The sequence below is a fragment of the Rhinolophus ferrumequinum genome, chromosome 10, assembly GCF_004115265.2.
Source record: "Rhinolophus ferrumequinum isolate MPI-CBG mRhiFer1 chromosome 10, mRhiFer1_v1.p, whole genome shotgun sequence".
NCBI classification, from domain to species: domain Eukaryota; kingdom Metazoa; phylum Chordata; class Mammalia; order Chiroptera; family Rhinolophidae; genus Rhinolophus; species Rhinolophus ferrumequinum.
In genome coordinates this window covers 22,945,916-22,965,647 of record NC_046293.1, presented here as the reverse complement: position 1 = coordinate 22,965,647, position 19,732 = coordinate 22,945,916, and the positions used below count along the sequence as shown (strand labels likewise).

The 19,732-nt window shown below is 48.0% G+C and overlaps 1 protein-coding gene across 3 annotated transcripts in view; it reads right to left on the bottom strand.

The window, feature by feature from the left end:
- Positions 1–7,724: 7,724 nt before the first annotated feature.
- The window catches only part of NTF3 (neurotrophin 3), a 70,257-nt gene continuing 58,249 nt past the window's right edge, over positions 7,725–19,732 (bottom strand). For all 3 annotated transcript variants that reach the window (XM_033117529.1, XM_033117528.1, XM_033117530.1), the window contains one exon: positions 7,725–8,830. In XM_033117529.1, the coding sequence (XP_032973420.1) occupies positions 8,036–8,809 (774 nt within the window). In that variant the 5' untranslated portion in view covers positions 8,810–8,830 and the 3' untranslated portion in view covers positions 7,725–8,035. The remainder of the gene's footprint in view (positions 8,831–19,732) is intronic.

Below are 19,732 nucleotides of genomic sequence, written 5' to 3'. Positions count from 1 at the left end.
GCTCATTTGTGCTGCATCACTCGTACCTCTTGCTAAAATGAAAGGACCAGGACGGGCAGCGCCCCACCAGGAGCAGAGGCAGGCCTGAGCTCCGGTGGAGCCACCCTCTGCTACAGTATGAAGAGGAGGAAGGGTAGATGATGCCAAAGAATCCTATAGAAACCAGAAATCCTTTGCTTCTCGACCTCCCTTCCCATCTACCTGGCACTGAGCTTGTGGAGCCTTGAGTAGGTTCACAAGGGCTTTAGAAAGCTTGCGGCTTTGGTCTGGACTTAAAAATCCAAAGCACTAGAAGAACTGACTTGGGCTATGGTGTGAGGTATTTGGGCAAGAAAAAGAGACCCTTCCCTGGAAATGAGGGTGGCGATGAGCAGCAGGATGATGGGTGTGTGTGTGTGTGTGTGTGTGTGTGTGTGTGTGCAGGGTGGGGTGTGCAGGCACAGGTCCTGGCTCTTGGGGAGAGAGCCAACGTCCCTGGGAGCTTCCTGGACGCCAAGCAAGCTGCCAGAGGCCTTTCGTGTTTGCCGTCCTTCCCGATGACACCCCTGTTAAGTAGGCAGAGTGGATGTCAGGCCGGAAGGTGTTGAGACAGCTGGGCCAGTTGTTAAAATACCAAACGACCGCAGTGCCAGTTAGTACGGCCTTTCCCTGGGGTCCACAGGAATTCCTTATTCTCCAACACTCAAAGAAGGCCCAAGGGGACCCAGGACCCTGCTCCACCCTACTGGGTCACTGTATCACACTGCCTGTTCCAGCTACAGACATTACACTGTCACCCGAGAGGTAGGTCTTAGCCTCAGATCCATTTTATAGAAAACTTGAGACTGAGTGAAATCAGGGAACTTGCCCAAGATCACATGATTATGAATGGCGGGATCCGGGGTTCAGCCTAGGCCACTGCACCTCCACACCAACCAGAGGGGCAGCCTCTGGAGGGCCTTGTAACTGCAAATTTAAGATCTGATGTGGAAAAATCCAGGTCTCTGAGAAGTCCCGGGAACAGCAAAGCACTTGCTGGCAGGGAAAATGCTGGAGTGACATCAGCGGCGCCATTACAAAAGCCCGCCTGCTGGCCCAGTGAAGTGTCTAAAGCACTCATGTCACCCACTCCTACAGTTTGGTTGAGAAGGTGCTGTTAGGGCAGTGGGATAATGGAGGGTGTTCTGGACTGGATGGCAGCAGATCTAGCTCTCATCCTGTCTCTGCCCTACGTGTTAGCTGTGTGACCTTGCTGGGTTGCTTAGCCTCTCTGGAGTCTAGCTGGCTTAGGAGGTTGGAGATGGAAGCCATTCTAATGGCCTTTCTGGGGCTTCTCAGAGACCATCCAGCTTATCTCTCCTGCACCCTCTCAAAGCTCTCACCCCTGCCACTCATTCTTAAGGTAGGCTGGGTTAGCTCTCAGGGTACTTTGTAATCAAATTTGAAATGTTTTTATACCCGCTTTTCAGGAAGGAAAACTGAAGATTGTGGAGCACAAATGACTTAACTGCAGTCCCAAGTCAAGTCACTGTGATGAGGCCCCAGGTGTCGTCTTAGAGTATAAGAAATATGCCTTAGATTAGAAGTAAATTCCCTTGGGTGTCAGAGCCAGAGATCTAGCTACCTAGCCTCCACCTCCTACCCTGGTTGGGGCACTACCAGCAGGAGCCAGAGGCACAGGAAGTCAGAGGGAGTGGCCCTGCCCACTGCCTGCCCCCCAGCCCAGGCCTTTCTACAGCTGGAGGGGGACCCCAGGGCCCACCCTGACATCAGCAGGGAGTGACTGAGTCTTGCTGCTTTGGAATGGAACAGGTCTGACAGGATGAAATGTCCCTTAGAGTGAGGGCAGCCTGAAGAAGAGCTTCTGGGGAAAAGCAGCCCTGTGCGTAACGCTGGCCTCCATCAAAGGGAGAATGGGGTGCCTACGGTCTCTGATAAAAAGCTTCACTCAGAGCTGAGGAATGATGAAGTGACTCATGAACTGGGTCCTGTTTACACTTCCATTGCCAAAGCCTGGCTTTGATTTTTGGTTAAAGATCTTATGCTTTAATTAGGGCTATTAAATGCTCAGAGTATATGAAAATGTGTTTGACTTCCCTTAGGCATACTGACATTTCATGTCTTCAGTTTCATAGCAACAAGCATGTTAATCATGGAAATATATGGTAAATAATACTACCCTCACCCTGCCCTGACAGCTCCCTGTTCATTCTCTCTCCTTTATAGTTCAGCTTCCCAACATCTGACTATTCCCTTAAAATCTAACTTGAATTGTTTCGGACGGTATCTTCACGCTGACCACTAAGGCACACCTCCATGGCGTGACGCTGGTCTGAAGGTGCCCTGGGCCTCACCATACACATTTCCATCTCCTCGGTCATCTCCAAGCACTTATCCAGCTTCCAAAGTGGTGAAGCAGTGGGTGGAATAGGCCGTCTGCCATGGAAACCTGACCACAGGCCCCTATAGGGGAGTCCAGATTCCACACCCTGATTTGCTGACAAGCTCCCACCCATTTTTGTTTCCACTGAACTTCAACTAGACTTATTTGTAAACAAAAAAGCTTATTTATGCTGAATTATTTGTAAATGAAGAGCTGTTCTTTCATAATTTCAAGCACGCATCTATCTTGATCAACCGTCTATTGGATATTTCTACCTTGATGTCCCATGGGCACCTCAAACGCATTATCTATTATTCCCACCTTCAAACCCACTCGTCTTGCTGTCCTCTCGATTACGATTTAGAATCATGATTCCTCGAGAATGTTGTGGTCCTCTTCCTTTGTGCTTCCCTCTCTCTCATTGCACATCCAATGTGCAAATCTCATTGAGTACATCTCCAAAGTGCTTCTCTCATCTGACGTTCTCCCTACTTTCATGGCTTTCTTGATGTTCAAGGTCCCTGAAGCACTCAGCATCTTCTCCATTACTGTCTTACTTACCTAAGTCCTTCCACACTGCACAGACTTCCTGGGCTCCTCTCTGGGCACTGCCCCTTACCAGCTGAACAACCTGGGCAAGTTACGGAACTTTTCTTAGCCAGATGTCCTCAACTGCACAACAGAATTAAAACTACCGGAGGTACATAGTGCCTTGTACAGAGGAAGCAGCCAGTAAATGATAACGATTACTACTTTTATTCATTCTTTGGTCTGACCTTATCTTCCACCCCCTAACCCCACACCAGCTTCTAGTGCTTTCCTACCAAATCAGAAAGTCCACAACTCCACCTCCTTCTGATTTGGCTGGTGGAGTCAGCCTGATGTCTTTTCTTTCAGCAAATCCTCAACCCTGACCAGCCTGTTCTCTAGCCCCAAGAATGTTCATTTTCCATATGCTCCCCAGCTGGCCACCAGCTCAGTCTCCTAAAGGTTAAACTTGTGTTCCGGAGCATTCTTTTCAAGCATTACCTTCCCTTCAAAAAATGCAACACATTAAGAGTTAGAATATCAAAGCAACCACACACAAACACACACACGCACATGCACACGCATGAACACACACATACACGCACATGTACAAACACATGCACGCCCACCCACCTCCATACATCTCCCTATGAAAAGCCATCTAACTCATTAGGCTGTGCTTCACAATTTCCCAGTAAACTTCTATGTTTTTTCGCCACAGAGCCTTCTGTAACTGAACAGTCTAAACCATTACTGAACTCCGCAACAGTTCAACTCAGCCAAACCCACCAGCGGTAGCCAGCTTCTAGGAAAGACTTTTGATATCTTTGGGCCATTGCCTTTTCCACTTCTTTACTCCTCTGTATCCCTGTTCCCCACCGCAGACACATCTGTGCTTTTTCATTGGCCTTCCATACACTGTAACCAAATACAGGCGAGGACTGAAGGCAACAAATCCACACTCAGTCAGATTGCTTCAACCTGCTCTGTCATTGTGCTCTTCCAAGCTGGGCCAACCTCCATCTGGAACCAACCAAAAACCCAGGGGTTCCAGTCAACCCAGAGGCACTTGCATTTCAGCTCATTGTGAAACACATGTGCCTTTTGAGAAGTCCACTCACCCACTGTAACTTGAGAAGGCGTGTGTAAGGAGTTTGGGTTCTCCTTAGATTTTGGGGTGGGGCCTTTGAGGAAGAGGGTCACACTGGAGAAGGTTGCAGTGAGAGAAGCAATCTTCAGTGGCTGCAGTAATTCCTGGGTTTGTGGAATTGACAGGGTCAAGGCCATTTGGCCAGGGTTGTGAGGGGTGTGTGTGTGTGTGGGGGGGTGTTGTAGACGAGTGACTGTTCTCCAGGATCCAGAGTACCCTCCCTGAGGCTGAGCAGAGTTGGAGGTCCGCGAGGTAGAGCCAGGCCTAGCTGACGACCTGGCACTGGCTTTGCCTGTCCTGGGCCATCAGAGCTTGAAGCCTGGGGGATGGGTCTTCCACGTGAAGCCAGACAAATCTCCAGGTAGCTATAAACTGAATACACAGATTTCATTCTCAAACACATGTTCAAAAGTGATAAAATAAATGCAGATGGTTTCTCCAAGCCTCGGTGGAGGGTTTTTACATTGACTAAATGAACTAAAAAGCACACAGAAACACAGATATGGGAAAGGGACCAACAAAGAAATCCTCAAAAACTCTAAACCCTAAAACACCAACCTGGAGAAAGCATTGTTGGACAGGAGTGAGAGAGCAGGAGAGAGAGAGGGAGGGAGAGAGGGAGGCTGAGGGGAGCAGGGAGAGAATGAGAACAAGAACCAAGCGGTCTCATAAATTTGCAAGAATAACACGCGCGCGCACGCGCGCACACACACACACACACACACACACACTTGAGAAATCACATAGGTTGCTGGTAGTTTTGCTGAGAAGGGTTAGAAATCTTTCCCTGGAATGTCACTGAGAAGGATTCAAGGCCTGTCAGTAAGACTGGGCCAGTGAAACTGTCCCTGGGAATAGTCCCTGGGGACTGCCTGCCGTGCAGTATGACTGATACATGGCCGCTGTGACGTTTAGAAATCCCTCCCAGAATTTCCGACGAGGCCTCCTGCAAGTCACCTAAAAGCTAGTTGTCATTGTCATCATCGTCATCATCATAATCATCACCGTCATGATGTTATAGGGGTTTCTTATGCACCAGGAACTAGATGTGTTCATTACACTGTAAAACAGTCTTATGAAGTAAGCACTATGCTCATTTTACCAACAAGGAAACAAAGGCTCAGAAAGGGTAAGCAACTTGCTCAAGTTCACACAGCCTATACATCGGGGAACCTTAGAGATGGATGAGAGGGTAGAGAGAAGCTCCTGCCAAGGGCCAGCAGAGCTTCTCAGTGGAGCATTCACAAAGGAAGTGAGGACTGTCCGGTCTGGATCAGTCCTCTGCAGTAGGATCTCATGATGCTGAAATTCCCCATTAGGACAGGAGTTATCCAAGGATATCCAAACAATAAGGGAAGGTGAAAGAGACTGGAGTTTTGCAGGAGCCAGACACCAGCCCTCCTTCTATCTCAGAGATGAGTTTAATTTTTAACCTGTCGCAGAAGCAGATGTGCACACTGCATAGAAATAGGCCTGCTATGAACCTCGAAAACGGCTCTGTCCAGGACCAATTAGCCTAACATGTTGACTTTGGCAGCCCGTGAATGCCCTCTTCTGCTAATAAAGTTACTGAAATGGAACTGGATAATGCTTCATTGCTCTGCCACCCAGCATGGGAGAGGCAGAGCGGTCACATGGCCCGAAGCCCAGAGTTCCTTTCAGGAATGTTTTCACTCATCCCCAGGTTCACTTTCCCCTCTGATCTACACTTACTCTCGAAGCATGCTGCTCCAGAATCACTCTTGACATGCAGGCAAACTCCTTCCTTTCAAGGCAGGGCCCAGGACTCAGCCCTGCTGTTTAGGGTCTTTGGTTTCCCAGGCTGGGGTGTGGGGCCTCTGTCACCCAAGCCCATCTCCCCAGGCAGCCAGACCCTCTAGACAAGCCCTCTACCCATTTAGAGTCGAAGTTCCAGAAGAGGAACCCAAGTTCCTGCCTGAGAACTAGGCTTGGGTCAATCCTAAGGCTTCCATTAGCTTATCCGTGGGTTCATTGTGTTTTGGATGCAGGCTCATGAAGCAAGAGGTACAAAAGGTTGCCACGATGAGAACTACACTTTTTATTTCTCTAGGATTTTAATAATGTTTATTCTGAAATGCAATGTGACATGCAGAAGGGGGAAAGGGAGGACTAGTAAGGAGAAAAGAAAACTGTGCCGTCATTCAAACAGAGGTTTCAATCTACACTCAGCCACTTACCTGCTCAGTGATGAGGGGCAAGTCAAATCCTCAAGCCTCAATGTCCCCACCTGTCAACTGGGGATGATCATAACTACCCCAAAGGATTTGTGACAACTAAAGGTGGCTGTGTTTGAAGGTGCCCCGCACATCATGGGCAAGGGGCAAATTCCTCATTTCTGGCCCTCATATTTTAGGCATCTAGAATTGAGTGCAGACTTAACCAAAGCCAGTGCTACTTGGTGAGCCTGTTTCAAGGGTTCATAATACATAAAGGACACATCTTCTATCAGGCGTGTGCTAGAGAAATCTCGGGGTACGGGCTGCTCTAGATAGAGAGAGCACATGCAGGCCTTGGAGGCAAGGTAATCCAGGGGAGGCATGGGACAAATTTCAGGCAGTAATGGCAGCCTCCATGGTAGGACAGTGAGCAGCTCGTGCAGCCCATGAGATGGGAGATAAGAGTCCTTAGGCTCCAACCCCAAGAGGACAAACTGCTTCCCAGCGGGAAAAAGGCTTGAGGGACGCCACTAGTGTCCTCCCCAGGCCTGCCATGGCAGGACAGTGGCGGCCATCCCCACAATTACCCCTCCACTGCTGTGACTCCTTCTGGGGCCCCGTAAGTACTGGGAAGGTTCCTTCCATTTGAGCTTTTACATTTCCAAGGGAGGACTCAACCAAACCAAAAATGATGTAGAGGAACACAATAGCTGAGAAAGGAGAAGAGGGGAAGGGGCCGGGGACTAGCACTCTCGAATGCCTACCCTATGCTACGAAGTCGACAGGGGTTATTGGGCCGAATCCGCAGGACAGCCCTGTAAGGTAGGCGGAATCCCTAGCTGACGTTCTGACCCTAGGAAACCTGGGCTCAGGAGTCTTCAAAACCTTGCCCCAAGTCACAGGGGAAGCGCTGGAATTTGAACCCAGGTCTGACTCCGAAGCTTGAGCATTTTCTAATTCCTCATGCAGTCTATGAGGGGCTGCCAGAAGGGGGGAGGCCAAGCGCCAAGGAATCTCCAATGAGTAAATTCTCTTCTGTGGGTAGATTATTCATGATCCATTTCAGTTTGCTTCTGGGTAACCATACAATTATTCTGTTACAAATAGTTAAAAAAAATTTTTTTTCCTGTGTGCCTAAAAGGATGAAAACCACTTACAAAAAGCAAAACCGAAACCAAAGCCAAAAAAAAAAAAATCCAACCCTTAAACAACCCCAAACAACAAATGTGCTGAAAAGAAACTTGCAAAACTAAAATTGCCAGGTTCATCATTATTGTGCCAGGACTATCCCACTGGAGCAGATAGTAATTCCAGTGGGCGAAACTGACAGCAGAGAAAGGAGAGCAAGTTCCCGACAGTGAGCTTGCTGGTCAGAATCAAGTGTGGGGCTCCAAGCTACTGGGTGTCATTTTCAATGGAGGTGATAACAGTTCTTTTAATTAATGAATCAAATATAAAGTATACCAGGAGGGGGTTATTACTGTCTATACACAACTCTGACATCATCTGATTTTAACAAGTTTACTAAAATGACAGTCATGGCCTTGACAATACTGAATGCAAAATACTGGTGTACACAGATTTTACAGAGCGGCTCCTGAGAGCCGGGTCACAAAATAAGGTTTAACAGATGGGAGAGGCCTGAGGGAAGGCAAGCACACTGATTTTATTGAGAAAAAAGCTTATATACTGTAGGGTTGCTGAAGTTTAATAAATAAAGGTCAACTTATAATATATAAAAACAATATAAACATTTATATGCTACATGCATATCATATAATTTAAAGTAATAATTTATATATGGGGAAAGATGTCAATTTATGTTCTTCCGATTTTTCTCGACAAGGCACACACACAGGAGGTGTCTATCCGTATCCATCGCCAGCCTACAAGTTTATTGTTTTCTGACGTCAGTGCTCGGACATAGGTTTGGGACGTTTTGCACTGTGAGTTCCAGTGTTTATCGTCAATCCCCCTACAACCATTTTTGACAGGCCTGGCTTCTTTACATCTCGTCTCATAAAAATATTGTTTGACAGGAGAGTTGCCGGTTTTGATCTCCCCCAGCACCGTGACCTGGTGTCCCCGAATGTCGATGGCCGACGACTTGTCGGTCACCCACAGGCTCTCGCTGTCACACACGGAGTACTCCCCTCGGTGACTCTTGTGCTCCGCATACCTCTTCCTCCGCGACGTTCTGTTCGCCACCACGGGGTTGCCCACGTAATCCTCCATGAGATACAAGGGCGGGGGCTCCAAGGGGGCGCTGTCACTCAGCAGGACCCGGGGCGAGTTGTAGCGTCTCTGTTGCCGCAGCAGTTCCGGGTCCATTGCAATCATCGGCTGAAATTCCGACTTGGCGGGCTCACCCTGCTCCCGCTCTTGGGGGGCCTCTGCCTTGGGCAGAGTGCTCTGGTAGTTTTCCTTAACGTCCACCATCTGCTTGGAAAGCTTGTTTTTCAATATATCTGCCTGGATCAGCTTAATAATCAGCGAATTGAGCGAGTCTTCTGGCAAACTCCTTTGATCCATGTTGTTACCTTGGATGCCACGGAGATAAGCGAGAAATATCACATAAAACAAGATGGACATCACCTTGTTCACCTGTAAGATCTGTAAAGGAAACACAGGTGTTAATGGCAGGCTGTGGTAGCCGAGTCCATGTCTTTCTGGGACCAGCTACCTGAGGCCGAGTGTCCCTGTGCGGGTAAGAGAGAGCAGGTGTCACCATCCTAGGTGAGCAAACAAAATTCCTCTCAGCTGTCCAGATGCAGAGCCCATCTATCTCTTTCCCCACCCCTGGGAATTGCTGCCCTCATCCAAGTCCTCCAATCTCTAAAATGCCTTGCTCTCCTAGACTCCAAGGGCCTTCACCTCAACAGTCTTTCTTCTAGCATTGTGATGGTGTGATGGAGAAAGAGATGCGTGTGTGTCTGTGTGTGGGTGTACGCACGCATGTGTTGTGTAAACAAGAGAGCGAGGGCCAAATAATTTTTTAAATAAAATAAACCAAAAACACTAGTGGAGAGAACTACAGGAGAAGCGAGGTAGGTCTCTTCCTAGGACCCCCGTCACAAAGGCAAAGACAGGGTGAAGACGGCATTGCGGGCCTCAGCCTCCGCCCTTTCCTACACAGACAGCACCCATTGCGTTGGCATTGGAGGTCTACTACATCTGCAGCTTTCTGCTGTGTGTGGACGATATCCTGCCACTTCTTTAAACATCACTGGAGCCTGAGAAGACCATATAGTCCACTCCACCTTGGCAAACTATGAAGAAACGGAACCTGAAAATGACAACGCGTATTTACAGTCTTGTACGAGCAGCAGCAGCCTGGCAAATATCTCAAGAAACGGAGCTCTACTGCCCCTTAATTGCAAACCCTGGGATCTCTCAAAGGAATACCCTGAGGCTGGGGGTTGGCTTGGCTGCTTCTGTATTGTGGCATCAGAGATGGACTCACCCCCGGTGGGGCCACGCCTGCTGGAATCATTCTTCTACCTTGAAAATGAACACCTGGGGCCACTACCCACTCTGCGACAAGGCTGGAGTTTCATGGTGCTCTACCAAACTCTCCAAAGAACATGCTTCCCCCGGACACCCAACTGCTCCCAGACCCCCTCTTTACAAGACAGCAGCAGAAAATGGAGAGGCAGTAACATCCAGCTCAAATTAATGAGCTGGACTTGCCCTGAATCGCAAGATTCCTTGCTGGTTGATTTTTCTCATTTGGCTTTTTAAAGATACCATTACGAAATGTTTCTTTTAATGGTTAGGTTTCTAACTCTGTTATCTCTCGTTTAAATGACATTTTAACCCACCAACGCTCTCATTCTGTTGCCATAGTAGAACCTCAACACGGGGTTTCCATTGAGTCTTTGTGGACTTAGTGGGCTGATCTCAAGATACCGTCCTTGCTGGTCTCTCTCAGCAGATCCACGCTCGGATTTTCTGAAGCTTGGAACTGGAAGGAGACTCTCCAGGTGGGGAGGGGTGGCTGCATGAGTGATCCAGGTCTGTGCTCTGTGATTCACATCACCTGCCTAGAGGTATCCATTCTTTAATTACCACTGCTACCACCTCCCTGGCCCCCAGGGGTACATTGTTTTCTCGTTATGGTTCTGTGCAAGTGTGGAAAATAAAAATCCTTGGAAGGATTTTTTTTTCCCCTTCAGGAAGACTTTACGAAATCCAGGGGGGAACCGGAACAAAGGTGGCACGAGAAATAGAAAAGCTGTCCTACTTACCATGTACCCATGTCTGAGCCTGCCCATGCTAACTAACTTGCTCCCAGGACTCACAGATGCAGCCACTTTCCCCATCTTGTCTAAAGAACTGCGCTCTTGTCCCCAAAGGCCAGCAATGTTGCAGGCACTTTGCTCCCATTTCCTCCTCCTGGCTCCTGGCCTGTCTCTCTGATAAGGAGACCATCTTTCTTCCATGGGAACAACTTTCTGGACAACTGACTCCTTCAAGGTCAAAGGTGAGTGAAGGATGCTAGCTTTGCTGCCCAACCCTAAAAACTGCCCTAGAATTCATATTATCCTAGGAAAACGGTTCCCACAGGATAACTAATCTCCTTCCAGCTCTGCATGTAAGTGACATTTCCTTTAATCTTGCAGGATCAACAAAATGAAACTTGAAAAACATAAAAAGTATGGCATACATGTCATTAGAATTACACCTCCTGCTCCCAACCCTTACGCCCATATAGAACATAAATGCAGTAAAATATTTTGGGACTGAGAATCTATCAAACTCAATTTATTAAATCCCTCAAAATCTCAGCCACTGCAATCTCAGAGTACACAAGATATCTGCTCATAGGGAAAGAGATCAGGCATGGTTCAAGGTTTGGGGGGGAGGTCCCAGGTAGAATAAGAGTTGACTATAGATTAGCAAGGTCCTTACAAGGGTGAGTTGATAGGAAGAATGATGGATGGTGCCGATGGATTGCGGAAGCGTCTTTATGGCTGGTGGCCTGCATACAGAACCAAAGGGTACAAGAAAGAGAGGAGCCTGTAATCCAACTCCTTCATTTTACAGATGAGGAAAACCTAAGTTGCAGTTTAAAGAAGGGAGACACACAGGAAAGAGAGAGGGGTCCTTTGCACTCAGGGCCCAGCCTCCCTTTCCATTATTACGACTGGTCTCACACACCCTGTGCTCCACTATTCAAAAGCTACTTGAATAAGCTTTATGACCCATGTGTGCGTGTTGTCCCCTTCACCTTGCACATTTTCATCACTTCTCCTGCTGAAATTTTACCCATTCTTCAGTGCCTGGTTTAGAAACTGACTTTTCTGTGTCGCTCCCCGGCGGCAGCAACGGCCACTTCTTCCGCATTCCTGCAGCTTGTGGTCTGAATGGTGATGGTGGCAGGTACGGCTTCGTACACGGTTTACTCACAAGACTCTCTTCTCCAAGGCCAGGAGCCCCTTCCTTCCTGCTTGTGTCTGTGCCTCTCCCCGGTGTCCACAGCACAGTGCATACAAGGTGGAGGTGGGGGTGTAGGTGCAGTGAGTCAGAGATGGAAGTGAGGGTGGCTGAAAGTAGAACCAGCTACATAATGTGCAGGGCCTCGTGCAAAAGTTATTTTGAGGCAGGGTGGCTGCAGGAGGTGTGGCAGCATTTGAGCCAACATGGCATGTCCCCAGGCGCATGCTCCATTGTCCCATTGCACTTCACATACAAAACACATATTCAGAGATAAAATTCTAAGAATTGCAAGATGGCAACCACAGAGCATTGAACCTTGAGTTCAATGGGGTCCCCTTGCTGAGTGCGGGGCCACAGCACTGGTAGCAGGTTTATGAAGCCAACCCAGGCTGCAGGAACTCAGATGTTCCATCGCGGAAATTGTTTGAAGGTAAGAGTAGAAATCCATTTTTGGTCAGGAGGGATGGCCACAGCCCACAGAGTGCTGCGTGGCAGGGTGTCATGTTCAGAGCTGTGGACAGGAGCTATGACTTCAGCTGCATCTGGCAGAGAGCCTGGGGTTGTGGAAAATGCAAAAGCCCTGGAGACTGCCTGCTTTCTTCCTCCAGGCAGCAGTGGCCAAGGATGGAGGGAATGAAACGGGGCAGTGGGAGAGATCAGGATCATCCAGGAGGAATATTTTTATCACTGACATTGCTATGAATTGCCAAAGTATGGTGAGCATAAAAAGCAGGCTGACTTTTAGTTGATTTAATGACTGTTTTTAAATTCTCTACAGACACTACTGCTGCTTGTGCCCTGGTGGACCTTCGTATACCATCCCAGCTCAGTGTGCACTGCCTCTGGGAATCCCAAGGCATGTGGTGGGTTAGAATGGAGGTCTCCTGACTCTTTTAGACACCCCTGCCCCCTTTTCGAGTCCCAACACACAAACGCAGCACAAAGAAATCAGGCAACCGCTGGTGGGGGTAGAGTGGGACAAATGAAAAAAACTTAATAATATAAAAAGCTCCCCAAAGTCCCTGAGGCTAGGTCCTGCCTTTTCTGGATCTGTACTGTTCCTTACCATCAAATCCCAAACCTTGCCGTGATTCTTTGTCATCATCTACAGCCTGGTAAGTGTTTCTAAACTATTTGCAAGGCTGCACTGAATCCAGCAGGCTTCTTGGGGACACCATTTGATAATCTGCTTTCAGCGTTTTCCACAGAGAGCAAGGTCACGAATGTTGGCAAATGTTGGTAGTAGAACTCCCCAAGCACAATGTGGGAAGCTGGAAATGACCCTAGATAACCTCCTTATTTTTACGAATAATGAAAGAAACTGAAGCCAGAAGTGATGGTGATTGAGTCACCCAAGCTCAGACTGCTAAGGAAGAGTAGAGAATGATAGATGATACTTGGTTCTTCAGCTCAACAAAAATCATGTGGCTTGTGCATACTCAAGGTTATCGTGAAGAGTAAATAATGGTATCTCTATGGAAGCACCGAGCACAGTGTTTGGAACAGAATGACACACTGGACATAAACCTGAGTTATCCGTGGCAGCAGAGATGCTGCGTGCCTGCCGTGCGTGCACATATACAAGTTACCAGAGGACCAGTTCCCTGGAGTGGGGCTATGAAAAAGGGAAGGATCACTAGAGTTCATAAACAATTAACCTATTGTGTCATCACTGTCGTATGTCGCCTCGTTGATGATGAGTCCACATTGTTTCCATCCACACACGCCTGATGCCCAGCACAGGGCAGGTCTATGGTAGAGCCTCAGTGTCTGTTACTGAATAAGCGCCTACTACGATTGAGACCTACCCAAGACCCTGCTACTGGCCTGCGAGCTGGATGGACCTCTGCCAAGTCTGGTTTGGAAGCCAATCAACTCTGCCTTCTTTTCCCAAAGCAAATACAGGCCCTGGCTCTGAAATAGGCTACAGTCCCTAGGCTCTTCTTGGCTATAATTGGAAAAAGACCTGTTAAAGACCTCAGTAAAACCCTCTTCCTACACTCTCCCCAGTGCCCATTTCCCCTGCTTGGAGTTTTCCAAGATCCTGACCAACTTGCATATGCTATTTTCCTCACTTAGAAATGCTTTCCCACATATGGTGTTTTCTCAGTCCCTGGGGCAACATTCCTACAAGGTTTCACCATCCCTCAAAATACTCAAAAGAGAGCAATTTCTGGTTCCTCCTTTTTGGCTCAGTTTACAATACACACAGAGGGTTGGGGGGTATTCACGAAGCAGCTGAAGTGGAAAAGGAAGCTGGGATGGTGAGTGGTACAGGATCTGAGCCCACAGCAAGCACGAGGATCTGTCCTGTCACACACACACACAGGGGGCTGTACCTGCTGAGTTCTGATTTATCTCTCCCAACACTAACTTCCCGACATGGGAGCACCTCTTCCTGAAAGGACCAAAGACCTTGCCCATTGCGTATGTGTGGAGTAAATATTTAGCCTGGTCAGAGTGGGAGCACCGAGAACAAAAATGCTATGTGCCAGGTACATTAAGTCTTTAATATTGATAACAATTCCTCTGAGGTAGGTACTTACATTTCCCCTTTCAGATGGGGAAACTGAGGGCGCAAGATGGTTCAGTAACTAGCTAATGAGCAGGTAATAAGTACAGCCATGGTCTGATCACAGTCTGGCCCTGGAGTTGATGCTCTTAATGATTATACTGTCTGTCCCTGCTCTCGAACATTCCCAAAAGTTTATTTCCAGAGGAAGCTCAAGTTCCACGCCTGGAGCCAGGACAGCTGCCACCAGTAGGCTGAGCATCTCCGCAAGAAGCCTCAGCCCTAAGCAGAGTTTCCAGGGATTGGAGGCCACCGTCTGGCCTCCTCGCCACATACTCCCCATGGAAACATTCCCCGTGAGATCAGTGAACAACATTCAGCTTCTTAGTCCTGTCCCTCCTGGGCCCGATGCTCTCCGAGGTCAGTCCCTCTGCACATCACCCATCCCTGCAGAGGCTGTGAGCTTGTGGACAGAGCACTGGCTGTACCTTCGGAAGCCCTGGGTTTGGCATCAGTTCTGCAAGTCAGGGTGACTTACAAAGAAGGCATAAAGACACTAGCTTTCCTCAGGGAGGAGACTTGAAATCAAATGCGGAAGCACTTTTAGATTTGCCAAGTTTTTAATACGCAAATTCAAGAGATCTCATGATTTCTGGTCTAGCCACATCCCCGGGAGGCAAATGCATCCTCTGGCTGGGGTTAACAGGGACACTGTCCAGCTGTATCCAGAAGGGCCTGATCTTTGGAGAATTTCTGCAGCTACGACATGGTCTCTGACTAATGCTAAGGGCTCCAAAGACCACATCCTGCCAGATAAGCCTAACATCTTGTTCAGGGTGTGGAAAGGGAGAGAGGTGGGAACGCGATAGATTTCAAGTAGAATGACAAAAAGGAAAGGAATGTGGTGGAAATATTACACTAAGGCCATATAAAAGACCAGCTGAGCTTGTCCCCCATATCTTAATTGCAAAATTAATTCAAATAGGCTTTGTTCTGAACACAGGTCCTGAGGCCTAAAAATCAGCAGTGGGGCCGCCTGAAGATGTTCTGACCCAATGACAAGGCTGGGAGCTGGGACAGAGATCCTGGTGGAGCCTCCGCTGGGGATTGGTCTGGTTTTGGTTAATCTCTTTATTAATGATCCGGAAGCAGGAGAGAGGGGAAAGTGGCAGATTAATTAAAATACACAGATGACGCTCAAAGGCAAGGTGCTACGAACACCGGTGAGGACAGACCAATTATTCCCCGGCACCCGTGGGAGTTGGCAACCTGGAAATAGTATGATGAGATTCAAACTGGAAACACGTAGGTTAATTCACTGGAGGCCAGATGAATCCAAAACCAACAAGGGAGAGAAAGGCTTGTAAAAGGATGAAGGGAAAGAGAGACTTGGAATTCGCTGCATATGGAGTAAATGAGAAACGAACTCACATGAAGAGGGCCGTGTGCGTTTCCCCCACAGCTCTACGTTCTTTTCCAAAACCCACCTCATTCACTCTCAGCACACCTGTGGAGTGGTGGCAATTCTCATATCCCCTGACTGTGGAAGCACAAATACATAAATTGAGCTTCTCAGAGGGCACAAAATTGGAGCCAAGATCAGAGAGCAGGTCAATGACGGCCACCGAAAGATGCTGACTGACGAGCATGCTCTGAATTCCCCGAACCAAAAGTGATCAGTGACCTAGCGGAGAAAGGGCCACCCTCTCTGTGCTGTATTTGGTGAGACCTTGATTGGGAGCGCCTGACCCCTAGGCAGGTCTGCTTCTATGCAGAGTCAACACAGGACAGGGGAGAGGCAAGGAGAGGGGTTCCTCTTCTGTTTGTAAAAACCCCTCATGCTGCATAGTTCCTCTGTTACAACTTGGTTTACTCGGGGTCTGAAACTGACTGACATAGACAACTCTCGGCTCAAGGTCTGTGGAAGAGGAGGACAAGGTCCTCCGTTTTCAGGAGATGCTGGCTTCCCAGTAGAAACACGGCACACAGTCTGCAGGGAAGGCATATTTCAGAATGAAACAAAACAAAACAGAGGACCTCAGAAGGTTGACTCGCCTCCCTCAGAAAGGAATTTCTAAAATGGTCCCGCGTAGAGGCCAGAAAACGCGACTGAAGACCTCTCTGAATGGACAAGGAGCCTACATGCAAAAAACAAGCTCAGTGTCCCGAGATGGATGTTGAAAGCTGTGAGTTTGCTTTGCACAGCTGTTGGGGAGGAATTTTACATTGTTCAAAGCATACCCTCCTCTGGCCCCGAGGCAGTGAAAGATGGAAGGTATGGCACATGTGAAAACAATGTGCGCCAGCAGCTCTGACAGGAAGGGAGTGCAGTCACTACCCGGGCCAAGGAACCCTCTGGCGTGCTCCCATCCTGGCAAAGAGATCTGAAAGGAGCTTGGTATGCCGACACAAGCCCCAGGAAACCCCGATTTACTCTATCCTTTCCATACTACAAACTCATTTCATCAGCAGAGGGCAGACAAGGAAGGATCTGCAGGGGCAATCTGTATCAATCCCGCTACTGGCCAGAAGGGCATTTAGCTAGTACACTTAGTCCCTGTTCTGGGCACTAATACTCATCCGCCACTGCACATAAAGGTGCGTACACATGGGCGTGTCTACACACACACACACACACACACACACACACACTTTAGCTCCCCAAGATGAGGACTGGTTACAGTCAGGTTATTTCCAAATTATCGTATAATTTAACATTCGGAGGCATTTGGGTTTCAGTTTCATTTTCTGCATCTGGTTGACTCCACTTTCCAAGTGTGTAAGCACACAAGGGAAGGCTGCTTCAGTTACATAGACAGTTGAGGGTGCACCTGGTGTTGAACTCTTCGTATCAGAGAATAACTGCTCCAAGTGAACCTTTTCATTTTAGATTTACGCCCCATGTTTGAGTTGGGTTTCTGTGTTAAGCATATGTACAACCTACAAAGTTCCCATGTAGCTGTAAGTTAATATTACTACAAGGGATGGGTTGCTGAGTAATTAATCTTTAATAATTAGAATGAATGATGATGAGGAGGAGGATGAAGTATCAGTCTTGTTTACCTAGCCAAGAAAGTCATAAAATGGCAGAATAAAGAAGTTGGCTTCCTCTTGAGAGCTGGAAGCTAAGGGAAATCCCAAAGCACGACTTCCATTCACACTGTGGGTGCCTCTTCCAAACCAAGACCACAGCTGGCTTGGCAACACCCAAACCTTTGTGCATCAACCAGAGCAGCAATAGCAAGGCCGGGATCGACCCAAACCATAACGGCTTGGCCCCACGAGGACTTGGCCGCAGTAAGAGTGGTCAGATGGCAGCTTTCCCCCTCCGGGCGTGGCAATCAGACCTGTATCAAATAGAGCCTAGGCTTCCGCCTCACAGCCAACTTCCTTTCATGAGGATAAGGAATCGGTAAATGGTCCGGGCTGACTTTGGTCTGGATTTCCTCTCTAGGAAAATGTCTGAAGACTCTGAGGGCAAGGCTTCCTTCTACACTGCTAGCGTCTCTCCCCTCTTCTCACTCTGGCCACCATCCTTCACATGAACACCTTGACAGACCAGGGAACTGAGGCAAGAGCGCTGGCTATGTGGTGACTTCTGAGCCTCTTGTCACCTACTTGTGAAGTGACGCTGGGAGGTGCACCCAGGAAGAAAATCAATCTCGCCCCCAACTGGAGTGTGTGGTAGGCACTTCATAAATGTGATGACTCCGATCCCACACAGTCTACTGACTCTTTCTGGACAGCTGGGCGAGACTAAAACCAACCCAGAGCTTGTCCTCTGAAAGCAAGTTTGGCACCAGCACCCTGAAGCCAAAGCCGTCTTTTAGCAGACACAGCCATAATAATCGCTAATAATAACAGTAGCATTTACTGAGCTGCGCCACATGCTAGGAACTTCGCAGGACACTTCACACGGATTAGCTCAAGTAATCCTCACAGATCTGATTATTATCCCCACTGTTCAGCCGAGGAAACTGAGGCTCAGAGGGATTAAGTCATTTTGTTCGAGATCACACATCAATTGGGAAGGCAGAGCCAGGATGCAAACCCGTCTGTGCAGCCCCACAGGACTTTGGACAGATACCATGTTTAACACTCTCCAATTCATTCCAGAAAGTCTAAAGCACCTGCCACAGGCTTGCAGTGAACTAGGCAGTGAGCACCACGTTGGTATATTAATGCTTCTTTCCTTTTTTAGAGAAAGGGACATCCAAGGCAGGACCTCTGAAACATACAGGACATTCCACCATCTGAGGCTGGCATCACCAGTGCATAGAGGCTGGAACACATCTCTGCAACATGGGGCTAATAGGCTCATTTATTGATGCTTCAGTTTCCCCAAAGGGAAAACATTCCTCTTTCCTTATTTGATGGTAAAGAAGACCGGTAACTCAGGGATTCTTTCTGAAAATTGCTGGATTTTTGAAGGTGAGACAGATTTCTGATTCTTTGGTTTTCATCGACCTTAATATATTTGCAGTTGAAAAGGAAAAATAAAATAACATGGATTCTTGGCACATCTCCTGCTCTGACTTATGAATGAAAACCAACTCTGCTATTAACCAGCTTTGTGGCTGCGGGAGAACCATGGCTGATCTTGGGGTCTCAGTTCCTAATGGAACTTCTCCACAGGGGTGCTGCTGGTATTTTGGGAAGGACAGTTCTTCAATGTTCAGTTTTGTCCCCCACACATGAAGCCCTGGCCCTCTACTAAATATCAATCACTTTTCCAAACAGCATCTGGGGAGGCCTTACCCCTCCTGGCTAAGAATCATATAACATAATGCTGGTGGCCTAAAGCAGTTGTTCCCTGCTGTTTTTGGATTGTTGACCTTTTTAGAATTGATAAAAGTTAAAACAAACACAAAACAGTTTCCCCTAAAAAACATACGTGTGCACATAAAGGAAAAATTTTGCAAAGTAATTTCAAGTGAGTTCACAGGCTCCCTAAAGCTTAACCCACAGACCCACAGATCCTAGGTGAAGAATCCTTGAACTACAGAGTTTTGAAGGTTCTCCCTGGCCGCAGTACTCTATGCGCCTCTTACCCTCTGCCAGCCCTGAGTCATTTCTTCACCAGACCACATGATACTCATTGCCAGTCTCATTTTCTGGTCCTCCCTGTTTTCTGTGTTCCTTTGAAGCTACAGAGCTAGGTAATGGCATCTTGAACTACTAGGGTTCTCAGATAATAGGAAATTTATGATGGGAGAGTAACGGGCCCAAAATGAAACAATAAATTAGTGGAAGAGCCAGAACTGAAACCCAGCTCTCCAGAAAACCAGCCCTGGGCTGCTCATCTGGAACCAACACAGAATGGCATATTTAAGAACACAAAGAGGAAAATCCACCCACAAGGCTCAACTGCGCGTCGGGCTTTCTCAGGAAGGCATAAGGGTCCCACGTGAGCCTGACCAACGCGGCATGTTTAACACTTACACTCACGTGAGAGGGCTGAGGCCCTGACAGCTCCCCTCCTCCAGCCTGAGAGGAAGCCCATGGAGGCAGCATCTTTCCCTCCTTCCTCTTACAAATATTTGTGTAGTGTTGGCACCGTATAT